Raw genomic sequence first — 21,847 nt, forward strand, 5'->3', positions numbered from 1 at the left:
TTTATTTTCTAACACTGCAAAATAAATAAAATGGACCATCAAACTTGAACGTTTAAAATATATCCAGTGACACATACATTTGAAATTAAAAATAAAGATAATTTAGTTGGTTGAGTTCAGGAAATTATTTATATGAAACGATTGTTCTCTAATATAGAAAATGGTTTGACGGATGCTCCAAAGATGTTTCATAGAATTTATTTAAAGTAATTATACAAATACTCATGTTTAATTTTATATTCAAATTGTGAGAAATTTCTTAAGAGAATGGCAATTTTTTGTTAAATTGTATATGCGAGACATACATATTTAAATAGAATTTGAATACACACAAAAAATTGATAAATTCTCATATTATTTAGCCTTTTATTTATAACTTTTTCAACTTTTATCATTTTCATTCTCCATTGTCATTTCAATCTTATCTTAAAAGATGTTCAATTAATTAATATAATTGAAGTTGATTTTGTAGTTATTTATGGGTATAAAATGAAATTCTTTGCATAAGTAAACTCTTAATTTCATCTGGACAGTAATGTATGCGTGATTTTCCAGTAATAATGTTAATAATATAAAGTATAGCCCTTGGCCCGGCCTCCATGCTTTTTCTCTATCTTCATCACACACACTTCAATCTTTTTCACTTTTGTCTTTCCTTGTCCTCTGATTGTTGCCATAAATTAATTAATATTCCCCATCCCTCTCCTCACACAGAGAAGCTAGAAATCCATGGGGTTTCAGCTTTTGGAGAAGAAATGTGAGAAAGATCTTGGTTTAAGCTAGTGCCCTCAACGCAAGCAACACAAACAACCAACAGCCTCACCCGACAGTCCTAGTAGAGTTCAACAGAAACAGCCCAGCTACTACTATCTAATGGGGTCGGAGCAAAATCGATTTCCTCAGCACGAAAGAGTATCTTCCTCACTCCCTCAATCTCACGTGTCCTTCTATTTACTCTTCATGAATTTCATTTCTAAACCACAACACTTATGCTTTGTAGATTATTTGCCAGTGTGATAAGGGCTTTTGGGGTTAGATCTGAGGTCCCAAGTACATAACCTAACCCCAAACTTGTACATTTTCTGTTGGGGATCGCTTCTTATGTTTTTTCATTGCTGTTTTCTTTCTATAAAGGACACATCCTCCTCAGATCTCACTTCAGACTACGATAATTGCGTTAGTAACTTAGTTTACATTATTGGGTGCCATTGTTTTTCTGTATCGTCTTCTAGTTGTACTTGCATATGTTAGCCTTCGAGAACATTATGGACGACAAACAATCCCCACGGCCAGAAACCTAGTCGATCATTTCAAACCCGCCCGAGCTAAACTTGGACCGATCTGATGGCCGAATTATTAGTTTTCAAAGCTGCCCCTTTTTAGCATTTAGTAGAAGCTTTGTAGAGAAATATTTCCCCATAAACTAGTTTGAAGGGCGGCTTACTTTACTTCTTTTGGTGTAATTGGCCTTTTTTTTTTTATATTTTATTTCAATTTTGCATTCAGAATCTAGATCCATAGTATCACATCCACGCTTGCTTTATGTATGTTGTGTTACGTAAACCTTGATTTTGAAAAACTACTGAGAATTCGGTTAGCAGAAGGATTCTCATGTTTTTATATGCATATAGTAAGAAAATAAACCCCTACGATCAATAACTATTTGAGATTGTTTTGTTTTTATCTTTTGGTAGGTATTGAAAGAATACCTGTGTCTTATATAATAAATAGAATTTGTGCTTTATCTTCTTCCTTTTAACAACCAGTAGATTCTTTGTTTCTTTTTCTTTTTCGCTTTATGTGTATAGGTTTGTGTCATATCCTAATAGCCTGGACTGCCCACGTGGATAAGGTTGTCAAACTCTCACAGTAACTCAAACTGTTACAATTTTACGAGGGGTAAACAAACTAACTTTCTAGATAAACTCCCGTCAAATTTTGAGTGAAGAAGCTAGCTTGAAAGTAAATACAATTTTTTATCCCAAAGTAACAGTGTCTATCAAGGCCCAAATGATTTGAAGAAATTAACTCCTTTTTTTTAAATATTTTCACTTTAATAACTTTTGTTTCAACTTTTGAACAAATGATTTTGTGATTGATGTAGTTTGATCTTTTAGTTCTAATGTACTATCAGACCTTATTATTGTGGTTTGATACTTTGCTTTATTATGAAGTTGGAGTTGAATTATTGTTGTGTTAAAGAGTATTTTGTTATGCATATGTCATTGTAAAATTTGTAATATTAAATAACCTTTAAGGGTTCTGTTATATGGTTCTTATATATATTTGTTCCTAATTAGCAACTATATCATGTAGCTTGAAGCTAGAAGAATCTATACTTTTAAAATAATTATTTATTTACTACTTGTATACAATTTTAATATAAGTTTCATATTCTCATTCACAGAAAGGAAAAATAGTATTAGAGTTAAATTGATGTTTTTGTAGAATGAGTCTTAAATGACTGTAAATTTGTCGGCCACTGTAAATTATGGCTATTGAGATAATTACTTTAGAACGAACGGGTGAGAAGATGAAGAGTCCCGTAGTAGTTTTATGATACTAATTTTGCTATCAGCAACATAAAATTATTTTTAAATGCACACTCTATCTCAAATTTTCTGAGAATATTTGTCCTATAAAAGCTTTATAATGTCAAATAGTTCTGCAAATTGGTAAACTAAATCATATTAAAAACTTGTGCTGTTTTTGTGACATTTGATTTGCATGTCCAACATCATTCTACATGTTGACTGTAATTTCATAATTTGATAAGAGTGGAACTAGGGGAGTTATAAGATTAAGGAATAAGTCGTAACTTCCTGAAGGATTGCCCAGTTTTCCTTACATCTTCCAAAAGCCACTGTCATTTCAAATAAGTTATTTGCTATTTTTTGGGTAATATACTGGGTTCTGGCTCTCGGTTTCATACAGTTTCTTTTGATAAGCATTTATGGGGTTATGCTTAATATAGTGCTTTTTTATTTAGTTAGCTTGAATAAACTGCTTTTATATTTCAAGAATTATTTTCAGGATCTTGATCAGATTTGAGAATTGATAACATTGTTTATTTTTACCCTTTATTGATTGACCTATGGTCTCTATAAAGGAGCCTTCTTTAATAGCTACATGAATATTTTGTAGAGCCTGATTCTTCTTGGTTTTTCCTTGCACCTCTGTTTAGGAGTAGGGCTTATTCTCCACTGTTCTGAATTCTTTCTTCCTTCTCATTAATAATACCGGATTTCAAAAAATGAAAAAAAACAAAGTATCCTTGTAATGTGTTTTTCTTTTAGTTCCCTATCCTGAGCTTGCCTCATCTTTGTCAGTCATTTGTCCTTAAATGAAGTAATCCAATTATCACATGTATCTTTTACTCCATTATGCCTCTTTTTCTTTTCGTGTCTATCAGCCTTTGGGATAAGCATACCTTGAAAAGTTCGGAGTTTTCTTTCAGTGCTCTAAACTTAGTATGCTATGTAATCAATAGTGTCACTATCACAGTGAATGGGGGGCACACTTTTGCAAAATCTTAGCCTGGGCGACACAATAGGTTCTTGCATTTAGGAAAAACAGTTGTTATTTGTGAAGGAAACTTGGAAATCTTGCATCTTTATGTCTGCAATTTGTGAAGCAGTGCCGAAAATCGAAAGCCAGACAGGTTCCTCAACTTGGCCTGTTGTTGGACAGTGTTTGCTGCATGCCCCTTTGCTGGATAGCTCTGGTACCTTGCTTTTGTAGCTATTTACCTAAACCTTCCAGTCTTCCATCTTTGATCGGTGCCATTGGGTTTCAGGTTCAGACACAGGGGGTGACACTTAGCTAGCAGAGAGCTGACTAGTGAAATTGGGCCGTGTGGGCTACACGTTTTTCCGTGTTTCTTTTCTCCCTTTGTTTTTTCTTTTTTGGGCTCCAGTTTGAGTCTAGTTTAACTTTCATATTTTTGTTATTTAGAATAGTAACATATAATATAATAAATGAAAAATAATAGCAATAATAAACTAAATAAAGCATAATATGTAATACAATAAAAGAAAGAGTAGCAGTAATCAAAATAATATAGTAAATCAAGTGACAATAGTCATAGAAAAACCCAATAAAGGATAACATATAATATAATAGACTAAATGATAGTCATACAAATATCTAGAATAGCTGTCGTCCCTCCCATTATCTTTATCCCGAATTAGTGGTTTTGAGGTCAGTTGCTTCGCACTGCTATCTAGGATTTCCTTCATATTTAGTATGGACATTTATTTCTGCATACCCTATGATACTTGGATTGAACATTTTGTGGAAATGAAATAGGTTAATCCTTTGCAATAAGATTTGGAGGAATAAATAGGACAGGATTGTGTTGATCCAGGAATAAAATATGATTAAGCATATACTATTTGCTTCCCAGAATGAAACAAAGGGAGAAAACTCAGGACAATGTTTTTTTCTTTATTCTAGCTTTTCTTAAATTTCTTTCTACAGGTCTGCAACTTTTAATTGTCCTTTTTTTTTCCATTCCAAATGTTTTATGATCTCATTTCTTCATTGATAAGCATTTTTAATTGCTAGGCCAGTGACCTTCAAGTTTCAAGACGAATTCCGGATAGATTCTGTTTATCTCATGCTCTCTTCTGCTTTTTGATAAAAGAATGGAGTATTAATTGAAACAAAGACAATATGCATCTATAGGCACAAAAGCATTATCCTGAAATGAGAAAAGGAAACAGATAAGTATCAAGCCAAAATAAAAATGGCTATAAAAACCAAAAAGTTTTCAAATCCCTCTGTTTATATTGTAAGAGAAGTAAAAGGATAAATCCTATACCATATCAAAATTAAAGGTAGAGTGACCTTTGAGAATATGGCATTCATTTCTGAGGAAATGCACTGAAGAACTGTATAAACTTGCATTGCTGCATAATTGACCATAGCCTTCTTTTTCCTGCCAAAACCTTTTACAGTGTATTATGAGAAATTACTCATGGGTTGCTGCCTCACAATTGTGGCACTTGATGCTTGCTCGTTATGAAAAAGCATTGTGTGAAGTCAAAATCTTGGAAGTGGAGCTTGTCATTAGAAAGCACTATAATTTCTGAGTGAAGTAGTTAACCTCGTGACGCTGTAGTTTTATGATCGGGTCTGTCAAGGCAAAACTACAGGATAATAGGACTGTATGCTAAATATTGAAGGAGAAATACATTAAAAACACCTAAAAAATATAAAGGTCAAACTGTTGTCTATTAATTAACAGTGAGATTACTAGAATCAAAGTGCCAAAAGCACGCTGGTCACTTAACTTTGTGATGTATAGGATGTTAATGTAGAAGTCCCTTTACAGTTTTCATAAAATTTAGTTCAGAGATATAAATTTAGACCCTAAAGCATATGTTGTGATTGCTAACTGTAAGCTTTTTATATGGCATGCATAAAGGTTAAGTGATAATATGAAGTATTTGTTGATGTTTATGTGGAACAGTGAAAAGATATAAAGATGTTTAAGAGGTTGAATTCTTGTTATATATTTAAAATTTCAGAAAGAACTTTCAATAGTTATTGTTTCATTTCAGATTTACTTGTTATTAATCTCTTTTAAACTTTGTGTAAGTCTATATTGCTTCCCTTGCATTGACAGCGAAAGAGATGGGGAGGATGCTGGGGTGCATTTTCTTGTTTTGGTTCACAGAAAGGTGGAAAGCGCATTGTGCCTGCATCTCGCATTCCGGAGAGTAGCGGGCCAGCCTCTCAGCCAAATGGACCTCAAGTGGTTGGGTTGACAAATCAAGCCACAGGACTAGCTCCTTCTCTCTTAGCCCCACCTTCTTCACCAGCATCCTTCACTCATTCTGCCCTTCCTTCCACTGCACAATCACCTAGTTGTTTCTTATCCTTATCTGCTAACTCACCTGGTGGTCCTTCATCTACAATGTATGCCACAGGACCATACGCTCATGAAACACAGCTAGTGTCTCCTCCAGTCTTCTCAAACTTCACTACTGAACCATCAACTGCCCCTCTCACTCCTCCACCTGAGTTGGCTCATTTAACAACTCCCTCTTCCCCAGATGTACCTTTTGCTCATTTTCTCTCATCTTCTGTGGATCTCAAAAACAGTGATAAGGGTAACTACATCAGTGCAAATGATCTTCAAGCTACATATTCACTCTACCCTGGAAGTCCTGCCAGCAGCCTTATATCTCCAATATCAAGAAACTCAGGTGACTGTTTATCATCTTCTTTTCCTGAACGGGAGTTCCGTCCACAGTGGGATTCATCATTGTCTCCTGAGAATGGAAAATATCAGAGAACAGGGTCGGGGAGGGTATCTGGGCATGACACAAATGGTGTCACTAGTGCATCCCAAGATACAAATTTCTTTTGCCCTGCTACCTATGCACAATTCTACTTGGACCAAAATCCTCCATTTCCTCATAATGGTGGGAGATTAAGTGTTTCAAAAGATTCAGATGTTCAATCTACTGGTGGAAATGGACATCAGAGTAGGCATGCTAGAAGTCCTAAGCAGGATGTGGAAGAAATAGAAGCTTACCGGGCATCGTTTGGTTTCAGTGCAGATGAGATTATAACTACCTCTCAATATGTGGAAATTTCTGATGTAATGGAGGATTCATTTACTATGATGCCCTTTGCCTCTGGCAAGTCTACAATGGAAGAAAACATAGAGCCTTCACTAATGAAAGGGTTCAAAGCTCAGGAGACTCAGGTGGCATTGCGGAGTAGTCTTGGCTCAGATCCAGGTCCAGTAGGCAAGGAAGCAGACAATCAGGCCACCATATATCAAGGATATGAAGGTATGTTGTAAATTCTAGGTTTAAATATTAATTTGTTTCATTGCATCTTGAGAAACCATGGAAATGAAAAATAGAATAGAGTAGCACTTCTAAATTACTTGCAATTTGGCTTCAACATTATATATAATAACTTTTCTATAACTAGAGCCTTGGTGCCCTGCCATGTGCTGTGCTCTACTGACTTTTGATGGATAAAGTTATAATTTTTTTGTCCGATAACAATGTAAGACATTGGTCATCTTCGTATTAGGAAAAGATGGAGGGTAATTTTGTTAGGGTGATTATACATTTTAAAAATGGGGATTTTCTGTGTTCTACTTTTTCGTACCCTTTTCTTTATCTACCTGTAAGCAAATATGCCTTTTCTTGCATGTCAGGTCATAAATCACAAAGGCATGGTGGTAGCAACAGCTCTGGGTTCAGCACACCAGAGAACCCTACTCTTGTAGATGATGAGGATATATTCTCAAAAATGGAATCTTCCAGAATTAGCAGGAAATATAAGATGGGGTTATCGTGCTCCGATGCTGAGATTGACTACAGGAGAGGAAGAAGCTTACGAGAAGGAAAGCGAATGTGATTTGGCATGACTAAGAATTAATCAGTTGAGAACAGATTATCTGTAATCTGTGTATTAATTTGTAGCTTTGTTTCAAAAAAAGAAAAAGAAATTCTTTACTTGGGGTTGTCTAATAGATGGGATGACCTAACTTAGATCTAACCGATTCTGTCCATCGTGTTTGACCCGATCTTACTGATCAACGAATGTAGTCTCTTTCTTCAAGCGAGTTCAGATTAATGTTTGAAGTGAATGAAGTTTGGTTTTAAACAACGAGCAGTGTATGAACCTGCATTTGTTCGACTATAGGGCCCACAAACTCCGCACAAACGTTTTAGCTCATTGGTGTAAGCATGGTAATTAAAAAATCTGTTGACTGGATTTGGATTTTCCTTCATTACTAAAAGCGGGAATAAGTTTGAGAATGTAATTAGTCAGTCGTCTTATGGTCTAGGTGTATATTCGTAATGAAATTTTGGTTAAACATATTTTAGCTACTCTACAGGTGTAATGAATTCTTAATTTGATCTTTTCATGTTAGGTTGGTCTTTTCGTGTAAATGTTACCGATTTTATTCCTTTCATCGGCGTCTCTTTGTCTTCTTAATTTGATTTATATATATTAATAGTGTGTTTAATTTGATATTATGTGTAGCATATGAACGAGAGATAGGGTCATTTTAAACTTGTTCAACTTAGATATGACCTATCTAGTCTAGGTTCATCTTGTCAATGATCTATCAAAATACTATAAATGGGATACTAGTTACGATCTATATGTACTGATTTTTTTATTTCATATAGCAGTTATTGTGTGTATGTACTATTTATTAACTTTTAACTTCAGAATGTTTTTGCATACATCCCGACTTCTTGCTATACATCTCGGCAAGGAAATTATAAAATCATTCTTCGGACGCAAAGCCTACAAGAACATTTTGGTGTTGTACGGATATCTCTTTCCCTGTAACAACAATATGCAAAACATATAAATTTGAGAATTTGTTAAACAACAAACTAAAAATATAGGTTTGATAATTATTTTGATCTTTTTATTTATTATTTTGTAATTTGATTTTACTATTTTGAAACGTCTTAGTTATTACAATTTTTAATGCCACACGAGTAGAAACACTTTTAATGTAATTTCGTATTCATAATTTCCTTTAAAAGCATTAATAAAGTGAGCACAATTTGACAGCACAAGCAAAATACAAAAGTTAAATGAAAACATGGTTGAACTATCTAACACAACATTAATTATGACTAAATAATTCCTTCTTAAACATTCATCTTAATTTTTTTATAAACATGAGCTAAATTTTTCAATTGACTGTTAGAATTATTCTTTTAGTATCTATCGTGATTATCTTTTTTCATTGTAAATTCTAATGTTACTTTTTATAAATAGTTTGTTACATATTTTTTCCATGTACGATTGAAAAACTCTTTAACAAGATTATATTAGGATAAGATTATTTTTGGCCAGTATCAAATGGGGTAATTTTTCAATTGATGTCAATCGAAAAGTCCATAAAGATAAATTTTAACTAATATCATGAAAATAATTTAGTTGATGTCAATATAAACAATTGTAATTAATATCGATTGAAAACAATTTTAATCAAGAATAATAAAAAAAACTTCATCAATATAAATTAAAATGTTCTTGATTATAAGTTAAAACAATCTTAGTGAATTTTGACTGAAAATAATATGAACCAATACTGATTAAAGAATGATCAATATTAATTTTTTTTTCAAATTATGAACAATTATTTTATATTTAAATAATTATTTATATTTAGTGTTAATTAAAATACTTTATTTAGATGAGAAATTAAAATTCAATAAATTTAAATTACTTTATCTAATAAAAACTTAATAAATGAAATAATTTAAGATAAAATCAATTATATTGAATTTGAATATCTTATAAATTTCTTTTGATGTTCAAACTAAAAGGTAAAGAAGTTTTACTACAAATTAACCATTTTTGTATTAGTGGTTGGCTTAGTAATAAAAATTGAAAAAAAATGACAGAAAAGACTGTAGATTCAACTCTTCACACTAACAAAATACTAACAACTAATATTTTTCGATAAAAAAATCATCTTTATTTTATTGTCCGAGAATAGTGGTATATTTCCAAAATGCAACTATTAAACAATTTCTTTACTAAATATATCTTATCTCAATGTTTATTTATATTTATTATTAATATTTTAATAAAAATGGTTAACAATTCCTTTACAACTACATGTTATCTTATTGTTTATTTATATTTATTATTATTATATTAATATAAGAAGATTGTTAATTAGTTGTATTTTGACAAGTGGATGCCTTGGATATATTGTGCATATTGTTTAGTGGCATTTAGGTCTACAGGCTAATGCACAGATTATTAAGGAAGATATGATGGTGGCGATGAGCCAAATCTCAATGGAGGAATGTTTTGGACTAGGAAAGGTGTCATAGGTTGATGGAGAAATTATCACAATTTATCATTATGTGCTGGCGCCACCACAGTTTTCTACAAGCATGCTGATAATCAATTTACACTGTGTAACACAATCGGTATCTAAAAAAGTCTTCAAATGTTAATGCAAGGAATATCATTTTTATGTAGTTGCATTGTAGCTATGCAAGTGCAATTTCTCCCATTCAACTCATCTACAAGCGATACTCGTGGAATACGGGAATACATTCCATTCATGTCCAAGCAATACTCGTGTTTCAATATATGAATGCAATTATTTTGGCTGTGCTTTTAAATTTTATATAATCTATTGTACTAATTGGTCCAACCAAGCTAGCTGGTGGTAATTGTACCTTGTCATCATACCATTAATAAAATTATTTTACATTGGCTTTATTTTATAAAATAAAAATATAAAATCTAACAATACATTTAAAAAATCTCCGTGATTATATTTGTCCAAAACTAAAGAGTAACAAGCAAAATATTAGAATAGTTTCTTTTGTACAGAGATTTGACTATTGATTGCGAAGGGTACATGGCTGATGGTTATACCATTCTGACAAGATTTCCGTCAGCAAAAACGTAGAAACGAGCATCCAAATGAAAGTAAATTCCTTATCGACATCATATGACGAATTTCATAATGTTGAGGGAGTTCAGAAAGTTGTTGTGGAAAGGATCCGAAATGAAATCAATAAGGTTCTGAACTGGACCTTTACCCGTCAGTGCTGCTTGCACGTAAAAGCCTAACCAGGCAACCATTGCCAAGCGTCCATTTTTAATTTCTTTTACCTTCAGCTCTTCAAAAGCTTCGGGATCGTTGGACAGATTCAAGGGATCAAACAAAGCTCCTCCAGGATAATTTATATCACCGGGCAGATATATTCCTAGAGGCTCCAATGCCTCAGTCCCACAATACCTAGCGTATTCTGGTCCAACCTGTTTAAGAATCTCTAATTATTATAATCTCCAATTATTTGAAACTTTTGATTTTTAGTCCCTATACAAAATGAACGGGAGAGGAATTTGAATTTCACTTTCAAATTTAAAGGTGGCAGTTAAAGACTAGGAATAGGATGATAAGCTTGAACGAATTTTCACTCAGCCAAACTAAGTATACATATAAAACAATAATTTAGATATGGTTTGCAGCAATACAACTTAAGACAACAACAGATATGTACAGACATTCACTAGACAACAAAAAGCAGGTTTATGAAAGATAACAAAACAGCTTTTTCTAAAGCTCCCTTTTAGGGGTTTCAGATTTAGATTTTAAAAACTAAATCCATGTGAACTTGCAATATGCATCATCAACAAAGGAGACAAAATAAGTGTATCCAGAATGTGAGGTATATGAGCGTCCCCCAAAGATCACTAAAAATAACTTCCAAAGGAGTTGCATAAACAGTTTATGCAGAAGAAGGAAGTCTACAGGATTTTCCAATATTTTATTCATTGAAGGGATATGACATTGATTTAAGTACAAGTTTAAGAACACGAGAGCTAGGATGACCATGTCTAGCATGCCAAGGACTATGACAACTAGAATTCGAAGCACTGTTAGAAAAGACCATTGAAGGAGAATTTGTTGTAAAAGACAGACAAACAGAAGACCTTTGAAGATGAAGATTTGGGAAGGAGTAAAGACCATCAGGACCAACTCAATAAATTTTTGGTAATAGAGGGAACATTAATAATCTAAAACAAATATCTGAGTTGAAGGAGGAAGAACCAAGATCCATGAATCTGCAAACCTTGTCCAGTCTTTCAAAAATTCCAAGTTGATGTATATATTGTGGCTCCCCAGTAAAAAGAAAGGAAGCACCAGAATCAGGAATATGCACTCCACCTTGAGAAGGCATATTAGCAAGCATAGCACTAGAAGTATCTTGATTTAAATGAGGATCACCCAAGTGTTGGGAGTACTGATGTTTGAATTTGAAGAGAACTAGACAGGTTGCAGTGTGGAAGGATGGCATCAAACAAATTTGGCACTGAAAACTTGCAAAGCGTCCACTACAACTTCGACCAGTACCATGATGACCAGAAATGATGCTGCCACGACCTCTTCCACCCCGCTTGTTACTATTATGTACAAAGCCCATGAGTAGAACCAAGTCCAGGATTAGGAGAGGTCTATATATAGTAAAGAGTAGGAGAGAAGATTTTGTTATTAAATCGGACACCAATATGTACAAAGCCCATGAGTAGAACCAAGTCCAGGATTAGGAGAGGTCTATATATAGTAAAGAGTAGGAGAGAAGATTTTGTTATTAAATCGGACACCAATATGTACAAAGCCCATGAGTAGAACCAAGTCCAGGATTAGGAGAGGTCTATATATAGTGAAGACTAGGAGAGAAGATTTTGTCATTAAATTGGACAGCTCGAGAATCATGACAAAGAAGCACCTCTACTTCAACAACTAGCAGCTCGAGGATTATCAAATTTGCTTTCATGACAGATATTACTAGAGCATATTTAGGAGGTAAACCTTCAAGTATAGCATAAATAAAAACAACCAAGTAACCCTCGAACAATCATCAATAAAAATTAAAAAATATTGAAATCCTAAATTAAACTTAAGATGATTGGATCCCCAAATGTTAGAGTGAACTAAAGACAAAAGGAAACAAAGCATGTTGTGAGACACTACGAGGAAATGAACTCCTCTCGACCTTTGGTTTGACTCTTCTCGAACCTTGGTCTGGCCAAATCAACTCAACCTTTGGCCCAGGTCAAATCAGCTCAACTTTCTGCCAACTTGGCCTAGGCTGACTCAGCCTAACCTTTGGTCCAAGCCGACTTGTCTCGACCTTTGGTCCGAGCCAACTGGTCATAACCTTTGGCCCTGATAAACTCCTTTTGACCCTAAGCTCAGACCAACTCATATCAACCTTTGACTTGTGCCAACTTGCTTGACCTTTGACTTGAGTCCAATCGTCTTTGACCTTCAACCACGATTGTCATTCTTCTATTTCAAAATTTCTTAAATTTCAATTTTTTTCTAATTACTTTATACAAACAAGTCATTTTAGTGTAAAGAATTTCAAATTCATCAAATAAATTAATTACCCTTTTAAATTATCTCATCCAAACACAACGTAGGTGTTTTGCAAGCTAATCAACTTTCAAAGCCTGTTTTACTAGAAGGTAGCCTAGGCGTAGGCATTATATTTGGTTTGTTAATATTGCTAAACAAGAAATCAAAAGGATATAACTATCCCACTGCCCAAAGCAAACCTCCTAAGAGAAACCAAAAATGGCTCCCTCTCCAACTAAGCATCAAAATAACCGCCTCCCTAAAACCTACCTCCTTGATTCTTTTAAACAACCAATACCCCTTTCTCTCTCTTCTAACCAACCTATTCCTCCCTAGTGTGCAACGCCACCCTTTCTAGTCTTTTTCCTCTCATATACTCTGCCCCCCTATTCTTACCCTTCTCTTCTTGGTGTATCAGTGTGTGTAGGCATTATATTGTGGATATTTTAGTTACGATTTCCGATTTTGTGAACCCTGCATGATCTTGATCATAATCTTGATTTTAACTACCTTGAGTGTAGGGAAAACTAATTTAATCATTGCCTTAGGAAAATGTTTTAGGCACAAAGTGCCATTGAAGGCATGTAGCTATATTCAATCTACATTTCCGGTTTTATGTTCTTTCTTTCTTGGCAAGGCATGTAGCTATTTCTTCTAATAAATCGACCTTTTAAGAACATCTCTATCACCACATCACCACTAAGTACTCTCTTGTTCAAAAACCACCAGATGACACATATCACAACAAAAAATTTATAAGCACAAGAAATAATTGTTAACAAAACTCACAAACGCAGATAGGGATACAAGCATTACCATAAGGAGTGCTTGGCAAATAGCAATCACGACCACTCCCTGACTTCCAGCAAAGTGAAGACCTTGGATGCCAAGGTAATCCAAAGTATCTCCCTGTTGAAAATTAAAGTATTCATAAGCAAGGAATCGTTAATTACATTTATTACCATTATATTTACAGGTTTAAATTGTTTAGCGTATGAGAGCCTATTGTTTTATTTTATTAGAAGATACTAGAAGAGATTTTTTATCAGAAATTTGATAATTATTTTGTTGATGATAATGATGATATGAGTGCTGAATTCCAAATTAATGAAACAAAGTTTCCTTTGTTTTCAGTATTGTATTAAATTTTATTAAGTTATCTGATTTAGGGGAAGTTAACTCAAGAGTTCATTTTTAGTTACGAAAGAAAAGGGAGAGAAAAGTTTAAAGTAAAGCATAATTCTCTAATGTCTTTCTCTTGTATAGTTGTGTATTTGCAGGTTTTTACAAAAGGCTTTAAAATATATTTTGGTCATTATAAAAAAAGGGGGATTGTTGGCAAAAGAAGAAGTAAATTTTGATGATGATAAAAGCAAGTCCAGAAACTCAAAGTGATGACAAAAGATATTGGAAGACTTGTATTTTGTTTATGCATGTTATAAAAACTTTTGTAATAAGTCATATATTAGTGAATAAATTATGTGTAGGATTTAGCTTAAAGAATCACACAGTAGCATGCACAAAGATCCCTCAAGAAAGGTTTTTTTTTCATAAAAGCTCTATGATAATTGATTGACACCAATGATAATCGATTATTCAAATGAAACCAAGTTGTTCATAAAGGAACTCTTAAGGCTTTGATGTATCAGATTTTTCAGCCATTTTTAAGGAAGTCTATACTCGTCTTCTTTGACGACATCCTGATTTACAGTCCTACTCTAGATACCTATGTGAAACATCTAACAAAGGGGTTATAACATCTACCCAATATTTAAGAAAGAACAAATTGTATAGACATTTCCAATCAATCAATAGGACAAACTCCTAAATGATAAAACCCAACAAATTAACAAGCAAGATTGAACAAATATGGTCCAAGAAACAGGACATCCCAACCTTGAGCTTTGAATAACCAACACGCCACCACACAGGTTCCACAAAGTGAAAGGCTCCCAATAGGTCTAATATTTCTGGAATCAGAGCTCCAATAGATGCAAGCATAGCCCACCGAGCATGCAATATCTCAAAACTTATTGATAAAAGAGGTTAAAATGATCATATATAAAGCTTCACACAATATAACATCATTAATAAACAATTCTGTTTTATATAATGTTTTTCTGTTAATTTTGAAAACATGCACTTCAGATTATTGATAAACTATTTAAAAGAAATAAGAAACTATTGTCCAAAGAATACCATAATAATTAATATTTTTTATTTTATATATAAGTAAATAAAAAATTCAAACATTTTATCATATGAAAAATTACCATACATGACAAGCAGCAGCAACACATGCATAATGGCTTCCATTAAAATATTAAATATAACATACTTGAAGTATTTACGCAGCGCCACAGGATCCTTGCCTAGCCCCGCAATGTCAAAGCCGTAATCCCCAGGCAAGTCCCCAGTAAGATATGATGGGTATTCATATGATATAGGACCAAGCCAACGAGGCCGATCTTCTCCATACCAACAGCTGAAAATTATTTAATTATAGCAGTGAATGTTTAATGAAATTAGCTTAAAATTGGACACACAAGCGTCAGAATAATAATCAAGCAATGAAATGATAATTTGGAACTCTCTTTTCTCTTATGTATTCTCTTTTACAACCCCTCTGATAAGAGCAAGAGATTAATTAAATAAATGTATTCAAGAGATCTTGACCTCTCCCCCATTGCCTAGTCTCTGAGTACAAACCTTTCACAAAAGATAAGATCCCCTTTTTTCTTTTTTATAGACAACATGCCTTCTTCAAACTATCTGCAAAACCCACCCACTAATATAAGATATAACTAAAAACAGGTTAATGACTAACCTATTGTAACCTAAATACTCCTTCCTTCCCCTAAACTTTCTCCTTGTCCTTGAGGTCCCAATTGATTCAAGCCTGATGTGACGATCAAGTCAATCCCCACCTTGCAGCCCAAAATAGCTCTACCCATCCTGGATCAAACACAAGCAAATGCTTCCAATCTCTTCTCGTACTCGATTTTTACTATGTTATTAACCCCATTACAAAGCATCAATGTCTAACAAGAACCTAAGGCTCCATTGAGAACTTAACTATTGCAAATGGCAAGAGATGATCATCCAAGTCCTTCATTACCTTTTGCCAATTCTGACCTTTAATTTGTTAGAGTCAAGGATGAATAGACAAGAAGCACCACACATAAGGAGAAAAAAACACACAAACCCATTAACTTAAGGTTTTGAAGTGAAAGTGATGTCATAATCTCTAATAGGTGTATTCATCGCTCATTTAGTGCCAAATCTCTCCGGGTTCTTCACCCAACATAATTGTTAGGAAAGAAAGAGTTTTTCACTTAGTACTCCAACTTCTCACATGTTCAATTTCACTCTCACCTCCTCCTTGAGCCTTTTCAAGTTCCCAATATTCTTGCACTAAACCTTCTTTCTTAAGATCCAACATATAATAAGGATTATGGTTATGGATGACTGAAAATGTCTAATTACAATGTTCCTAAACATCATCCAAGATGGATTTGGAACTCAAGTATCCCACCACATAAAACAATATATCTCAACCCAGTTAACATAATCATTGGCATCAATTCCAATGAGCAAAGGAATTTTAATTTCCTCAGATCTTCTTCTCTTGAGTGAGGTCTCCTATATATCTCTACCCCTATCTCCCTATCCTCCATTTTCTGACCTGTCTAATGAACTCCTTCCAATTGTACCTTTGTCAAAGGTCAGATCAATTTTGAAGAATGTCTCCAGTCATGGTTATTCTTGCTTCTTGCATCACATTGAAAGATTGTTAGAACCACCATTCCCTTTCTAATATTTTCATGTCTTCTCCCTTCTAGGGTTATAATCCTCTATCCATGAAATCTAGTCTCGCCTCATTGCTTGCTAAAATATGTATTGCTTCCTCTAGATCAAGATAGCTCAATACTCATTGATAGAACTAAATCAAAATTTAGCTCCCTTTCGATATGGTTAATTTACTTCTCACCTTTTTAAAAAAAAAATATTTTTTAGTTGGGGGGTTAGTTATGGTAAGTCCAATGGTCTCACATCACCTAGGAGTTGATTTAATTCTAACGATGTTATTTTAACGAACTTAAGGTTGGAACATAGGTACCTTATGTGGGATTGCTTAGAAATCGAGGTCAAGGACAATTTATATACACTTTACTCCTTTAACCCTCTGAGACACTTTTTAAGGACAACACATGATGGAGATCTAAGCTCCAAAGCAAACAATACCTCAAATACAATGATTGGCTTTAATGGTGTTATCTCAGCAAATATGGTACCGGAACATTGGCGTCGTCTGTGACAAAAGAAAAGAGGTTCCAAAGACAAATCTTCGATCCCTAAAGGAATGGAAAAGTGATTCTGAAAATGAACCCCCATTCCCTTAACCCTCAATTAAGAGTAAGAGAAATCAAAAAGTGGTCTCGACGACTCCCTAAGACCTCGACTGGGAGGCTTGCTCCGGTTGTCCAGTAGTTCCACATTGCTTAGAAAGCAAGGTCAATAGCAATTTAAATACACATTTCTCCCTTAACTCTCAAAGACACATTTAAAGCACAAAAACATAACGAGGCTCTAAGTTTCAAAACAGACAATACCTGGATGTGATAATTATGGATGTGAGAATTGACTCCCCACGTGCTTGGTTTGGAAAGTTTAGCTCCATTGTTCAAAAATTTGGGCTAAAACGCAGTGAAGCAGACCATTCAGTTTTTTATTGTCATTCTTCTCTCGGGAAATGTGTTTACTTAATAGTATATGTTGATGATATTGTCATTACAGGAAATGATGCTGTTGGAATATCTCAACTAAAAGAGTACTTGTGTAGACATTTTCAAACCAAGGATCTTGGAAGTCTCAAATACTTTTTAGGCATTGAAGTAGCACAATCAAAAGATGGAGTTGTAATCTCCCAAAGGAAGTATGCTCTTGATATATTACAAGAAACAGGCATGATTGATTGTAGACCGGTAGACAGTCCCATGGACCCAAACCATAAATTAAGGACAGAAGAAGGTGAATTATTCTCCGATCCAGAGAGGTATAGGAGGCTGGTTGGCAAACTGATTTATCTCACTATTACAAGGCCAGATCTATCCTTTGCAGTTGGAGTGGTTAGTCAGTTCATGCAGGCTCCATGTGTTGACCATTGGAATGCTCTCATTCGCATTCTAAGGTATGTAAAGAAGGCTCCCGGGCAAGGATTGTTATATGAAGATAAAGGAAGCATTCATGTCTCTGGGTATTGTGATGCAGATTGGGCAGGTTCACCTATTGATAGACGGTCTACAACAGGATATTGTGTTTTTCTGGGAGGAAACATTATTTCATGGAAAAGTAAGAAACAGAATGTAGTAGCTCGATCAACCGCGGAAGCCGAGTATAGGGCAATGGCATCATTAACATGTGAACTTATATGGGTGAAACAATTCCTTCAAGAGCTTAAATTTTGTGACATCCATACTATGAAGATGTATTGCGACAATCAAGCTGCTCTCCACATTGCATCAAATCCAGTGTTTCACGAGAGGACTAAACATATAGAAATTGATTGTCATTTTGTTCGTGAAAAGTTGTTGACCAAAGAAATATGTACTGAGTTTATTGGGTCAAACGATCAACTCGCAGATGTATTGACTAAGTCATTAAGGGGTCCTCGGATTGAGTTTATTTGTTCCAAGCTTGGTACATACAATTTGTATGCTCCAGCTTGAGGGGGAGTGTTAGGATATTTATCCTATTTTATCATCATTATAGTGTGTCAAGGGTTACCCTATTTATCATGATTATATTGTGTCTAGGATTACCCTATTTATCATGATTATATTGTGTCTAGGATTACCCTATTTATCATGTATTTGTGTATCAATTTATTCATATAAATAGAAGATTGTGAGAGGGATCAATTAAGCCCTCAAGAATTATTTCTTTTCAATCTTAAGTGACTCTAACAATACTATCTAAACGGACTTGAGGCCAAAAGATAATTCTATGTTATTCAACAATTAGTTTCTCATTCCAAGTTTTGAAATTAGTTTCTGAAAAGGGTTTTAAAACTAAAAAACATTGCCAAGGGTTTGGATGACATGGTGGGAAGTGTCTTAACTTAACCAATAGTTTTGACTTCTAGTCCTGAGAAACAAAAACAAACACCAAATGTGTTTTGTTCTTCGCAATTTTCAAAAGACTTCAACCTCTCTCGAATCAACATTATAAACTTTTTTGTTTCGGTACACCTCATAGTCTCACATCACTTTAAAGTCGAGATAAAGGGTAATTTAAATACAGCTTTGTCCCTTAACCCTTCAAGATGCCTTTTAAAGAAGAAAATCATGATGCAGTTTCAAGCTCCAAAGCAAGGTAATTGACCCTAACAAATTATCTCAACAAACTTGAGGTCAGAAGATTGGTGTCGTCTATGGGAATCAAAAATGTAGTTCCAAAGACAAACTCTTGTTCCCTTTGCCCTCAACTAATGGTTTGTTCCAACACACCAAATAACTCCATATCACTTCGGAATCAAGGCCAATTTAAATACAATTTGGTACTAATGAATTGTGAAAAAACCCATAGAAAAGATCAGAATACCACTTTCAACCCATAATCTTAAAACAATGGGTTTATGAGTCTTTCTGCAGATGTATTGTTCATCTTCCTCATTTTTCCTTAATGTGAAACTTCCAACTCATCTTAAATTCCTAACAATCTCTCCCTCAAATGTGAGTCTCTCCACGTTAGAACACCTCCCTCTCAAGCATGAGTGTCTTAGTGGTGAATTTGTACCTTCATTCAAAAATAGGATAAGTTCTTCTGAAATGGGAGACTTTTGATACAAAGATCCATTAAATTTTATGATTCTTCACCTACTTTATATTATACTCTTTCAAATTGTCACCAAGATGAATCAACAGCTCTAATATCATGTTAACTTTTTTAAGGGGAGACACCAGGGAGATTGTTAAGTTTTATAAAAGGAGACACAATGGAGATTCAGTATCAATAATAAACAAGCCCTTATAAATAATAAGACACGACTTTGAATCCAAAATATTTAGAGAATGAATGTATGGGTCTTTATACTTATATATTCATTTTAATCCAAATCGCGTTGAATTCCTAGCATCGTTATGATTTATCTTTCATATTTTGAATTGGTGACACTAATTAGTCATCACAACTCAGAAAAGCATAAAAGTGTTCCCGGGATTTTTCTTTACAAAAATACAAAATTTTCAAGTGAGCTGTGGTTACAGTTGAAACGCTCACGATGGATACAGTTGCTTACCGGGGATTACCTCTCCTTTCGGGCCTTGTCGGCTAATGCCTTGAATTTAGACGAATTTTTTTCAGCAGATTTCTTCTCCTCCTCCATTTTCCTCTGAAGCGACTCTCCTAGAGGACTATTAGCTATGGCTTTCACGGCAGTGAAAGGAATCGCTGAGAATAGTAAAACTCCGGCGAGCTTAAAAGCAACATATGTTCGAATGAATCATAGGAAGAATGAATGAAAGCAGTAACACTGGAAAATAGAAAGTACGGAATGGAATAGCTCGGACCTCTTGCCACGAAGCATTGCGGATGAAAGAACGCTGCTCTGTTTTGGAGCTGTTTCTTCGTTTTGGGGCAAAACTTGCGGACCGGTAGCAGCTAGACCAAAGGGAGCATCTAAAAAATTCAGAGGAGGAAGAGGAAACTGACAAAGGACACACAAGTGGATGAAGCGAAACCATGACCCCTCACCGCTAACTCTCACTTCAAATGCCCTTTCCCTTCTCTCATTCGCAGACCTTGATACTAATATCCTCTCAATGATGTTTTACACAGAAAATTTGCATCGTAAATAATATTATATTGTAGCAATATAGATTTTGGAGTAATTACGTTAATATTAAGATTTTTTTAAACTGCGCCTATATTTCTTACTTTATTTGGAGTATAAGCGTAAGAAAGTGCAACGTGAAAACAAGCAATTAAAATGTAATAAAACAAATTAAACAATTATATGAAAATGCAATTATGGAGGTTGGACCAAAAAATGTGGTACAAATTTATAACTGTTAATGATAATGTAGTTGTATGTAAGGTCCTTGGTATATTCATAAAATAAAAAAGTTATTCAATTTATTAGACTCCTATAGTGCATAGAATAACGTGGACAGTGCATAATTTATGAAACAAACTTTGTTGGCTAATGATTGCTGGATAAGTGTGTTAATTCTAGCAAGTAGTAGTGATGAAGATTTGATGAATCCAACATGACGGATTTAAAGAATTGAAGCATTGAAATCTCTAAATGAAGATGTAAGATGTGAAGACTATTATTCTTCTGACTTTGAACGCGTCCTTAGTGATAGTCTTTTCAAATTAGTTTGTATGATGAATAGATCCTTAAAGGATTTTTTTTATCTTAATCGTAGTTGATAGTTAAGCGTGATTTAATGGACTAAAAGTAAAATTAAATCTATTAAAATGTTTTTTATGAATATTTTAATCGATTTAGTCTACTTTGTATTCATTTAAATATCTTGATTATCAAGTTTGATTATTTGATGATGTTTTGGTATGTTAAAATAATCCTTTAACATGTTAAAATGTATTAGCTTTTCAAGGATTTATTATATGATAAGTTTAATCAGCTAAAATGTCTTAGCTTTTCAATGATATATTATAGGATATAAAACGACATTTAGCTATGAGTTTAGTAGGCAAACTATATATTTTTGAAAAACTAGTTCTAGAAGTTGAAGTTACGTTATTTTTTGAAAACGAAGAGATTAATGAGATCATGAAAAGATCTTGGAGTCAAACATGGGTGATCATTGAAATGGAGAAAGTGTCATGTGATAGACTCGATTATCTTATCACCATTAGTTGTTCTTTACTTTTCTTTTCTTTTATTCTTGGTTTATTTGGAAAGGGTTTCAGTATGCAATAAGG

At 34.0% G+C, this 21,847-nt stretch overlaps 2 protein-coding genes across 3 annotated transcripts; one reads left to right on the top strand and one right to left on the bottom strand.

Annotated features, from left to right (window-relative positions):
- The first annotated feature begins 600 nt into the window (after positions 1-600).
- LOC124845075 (hydroxyproline-rich glycoprotein family protein) lies at positions 601-7,638 on the top strand. Its single transcript, XM_047322112.2, has 3 exons — positions 601-912; positions 5,630-6,806; positions 7,184-7,638. Exons 1-3 carry the CDS (start codon positions 874-876, stop codon positions 7,384-7,386), a joined length of 1,419 nt encoding a protein of 472 aa, XP_047178068.1. The 5' UTR covers positions 601-873; the 3' UTR covers positions 7,387-7,638.
- Positions 7,639-10,184: 2,546 nt separating this feature from the next.
- On the bottom strand, positions 10,185-20,730 carry LOC124845076 (Chlorophyll A-B binding family protein). 2 transcript variants are annotated; one of them, XM_047322114.2, is made up of 6 exons: positions 20,467-20,724; positions 20,206-20,372; positions 15,234-15,380; positions 14,792-14,924; positions 13,712-13,804; positions 10,185-10,788 (listed from the first exon to the last, which is right to left on the bottom strand). In XM_047322114.2, the coding sequence occupies exons 1-6, from the start codon at positions 20,638-20,640 to the stop codon at positions 10,474-10,476; spliced, it is 1,029 nt and encodes a 342-aa protein (XP_047178070.2). In that variant the 5' UTR covers positions 20,641-20,724; the 3' UTR covers positions 10,185-10,473. The 2 variants fall into 2 exon arrangements, with proteins under 2 accessions (XP_047178070.2, XP_087953335.1); XM_088097209.1 differs by lacking the exon at positions 10,185-10,788 and adding an exon at positions 12,379-12,803 and having other exon boundaries at positions 20,467-20,730.
- Between the last annotated feature and the right edge of the window lie 1,117 nt (positions 20,731-21,847).

Source organism: Vigna umbellata, chromosome 1 (genome assembly GCF_029865625.1).
Source record: "Vigna umbellata cultivar VRB3 chromosome 1, Vumbellata_1.0, whole genome shotgun sequence".
In the NCBI taxonomy this organism is placed as follows: Eukaryota; Viridiplantae; Streptophyta; class Magnoliopsida; order Fabales; family Fabaceae; genus Vigna; species Vigna umbellata.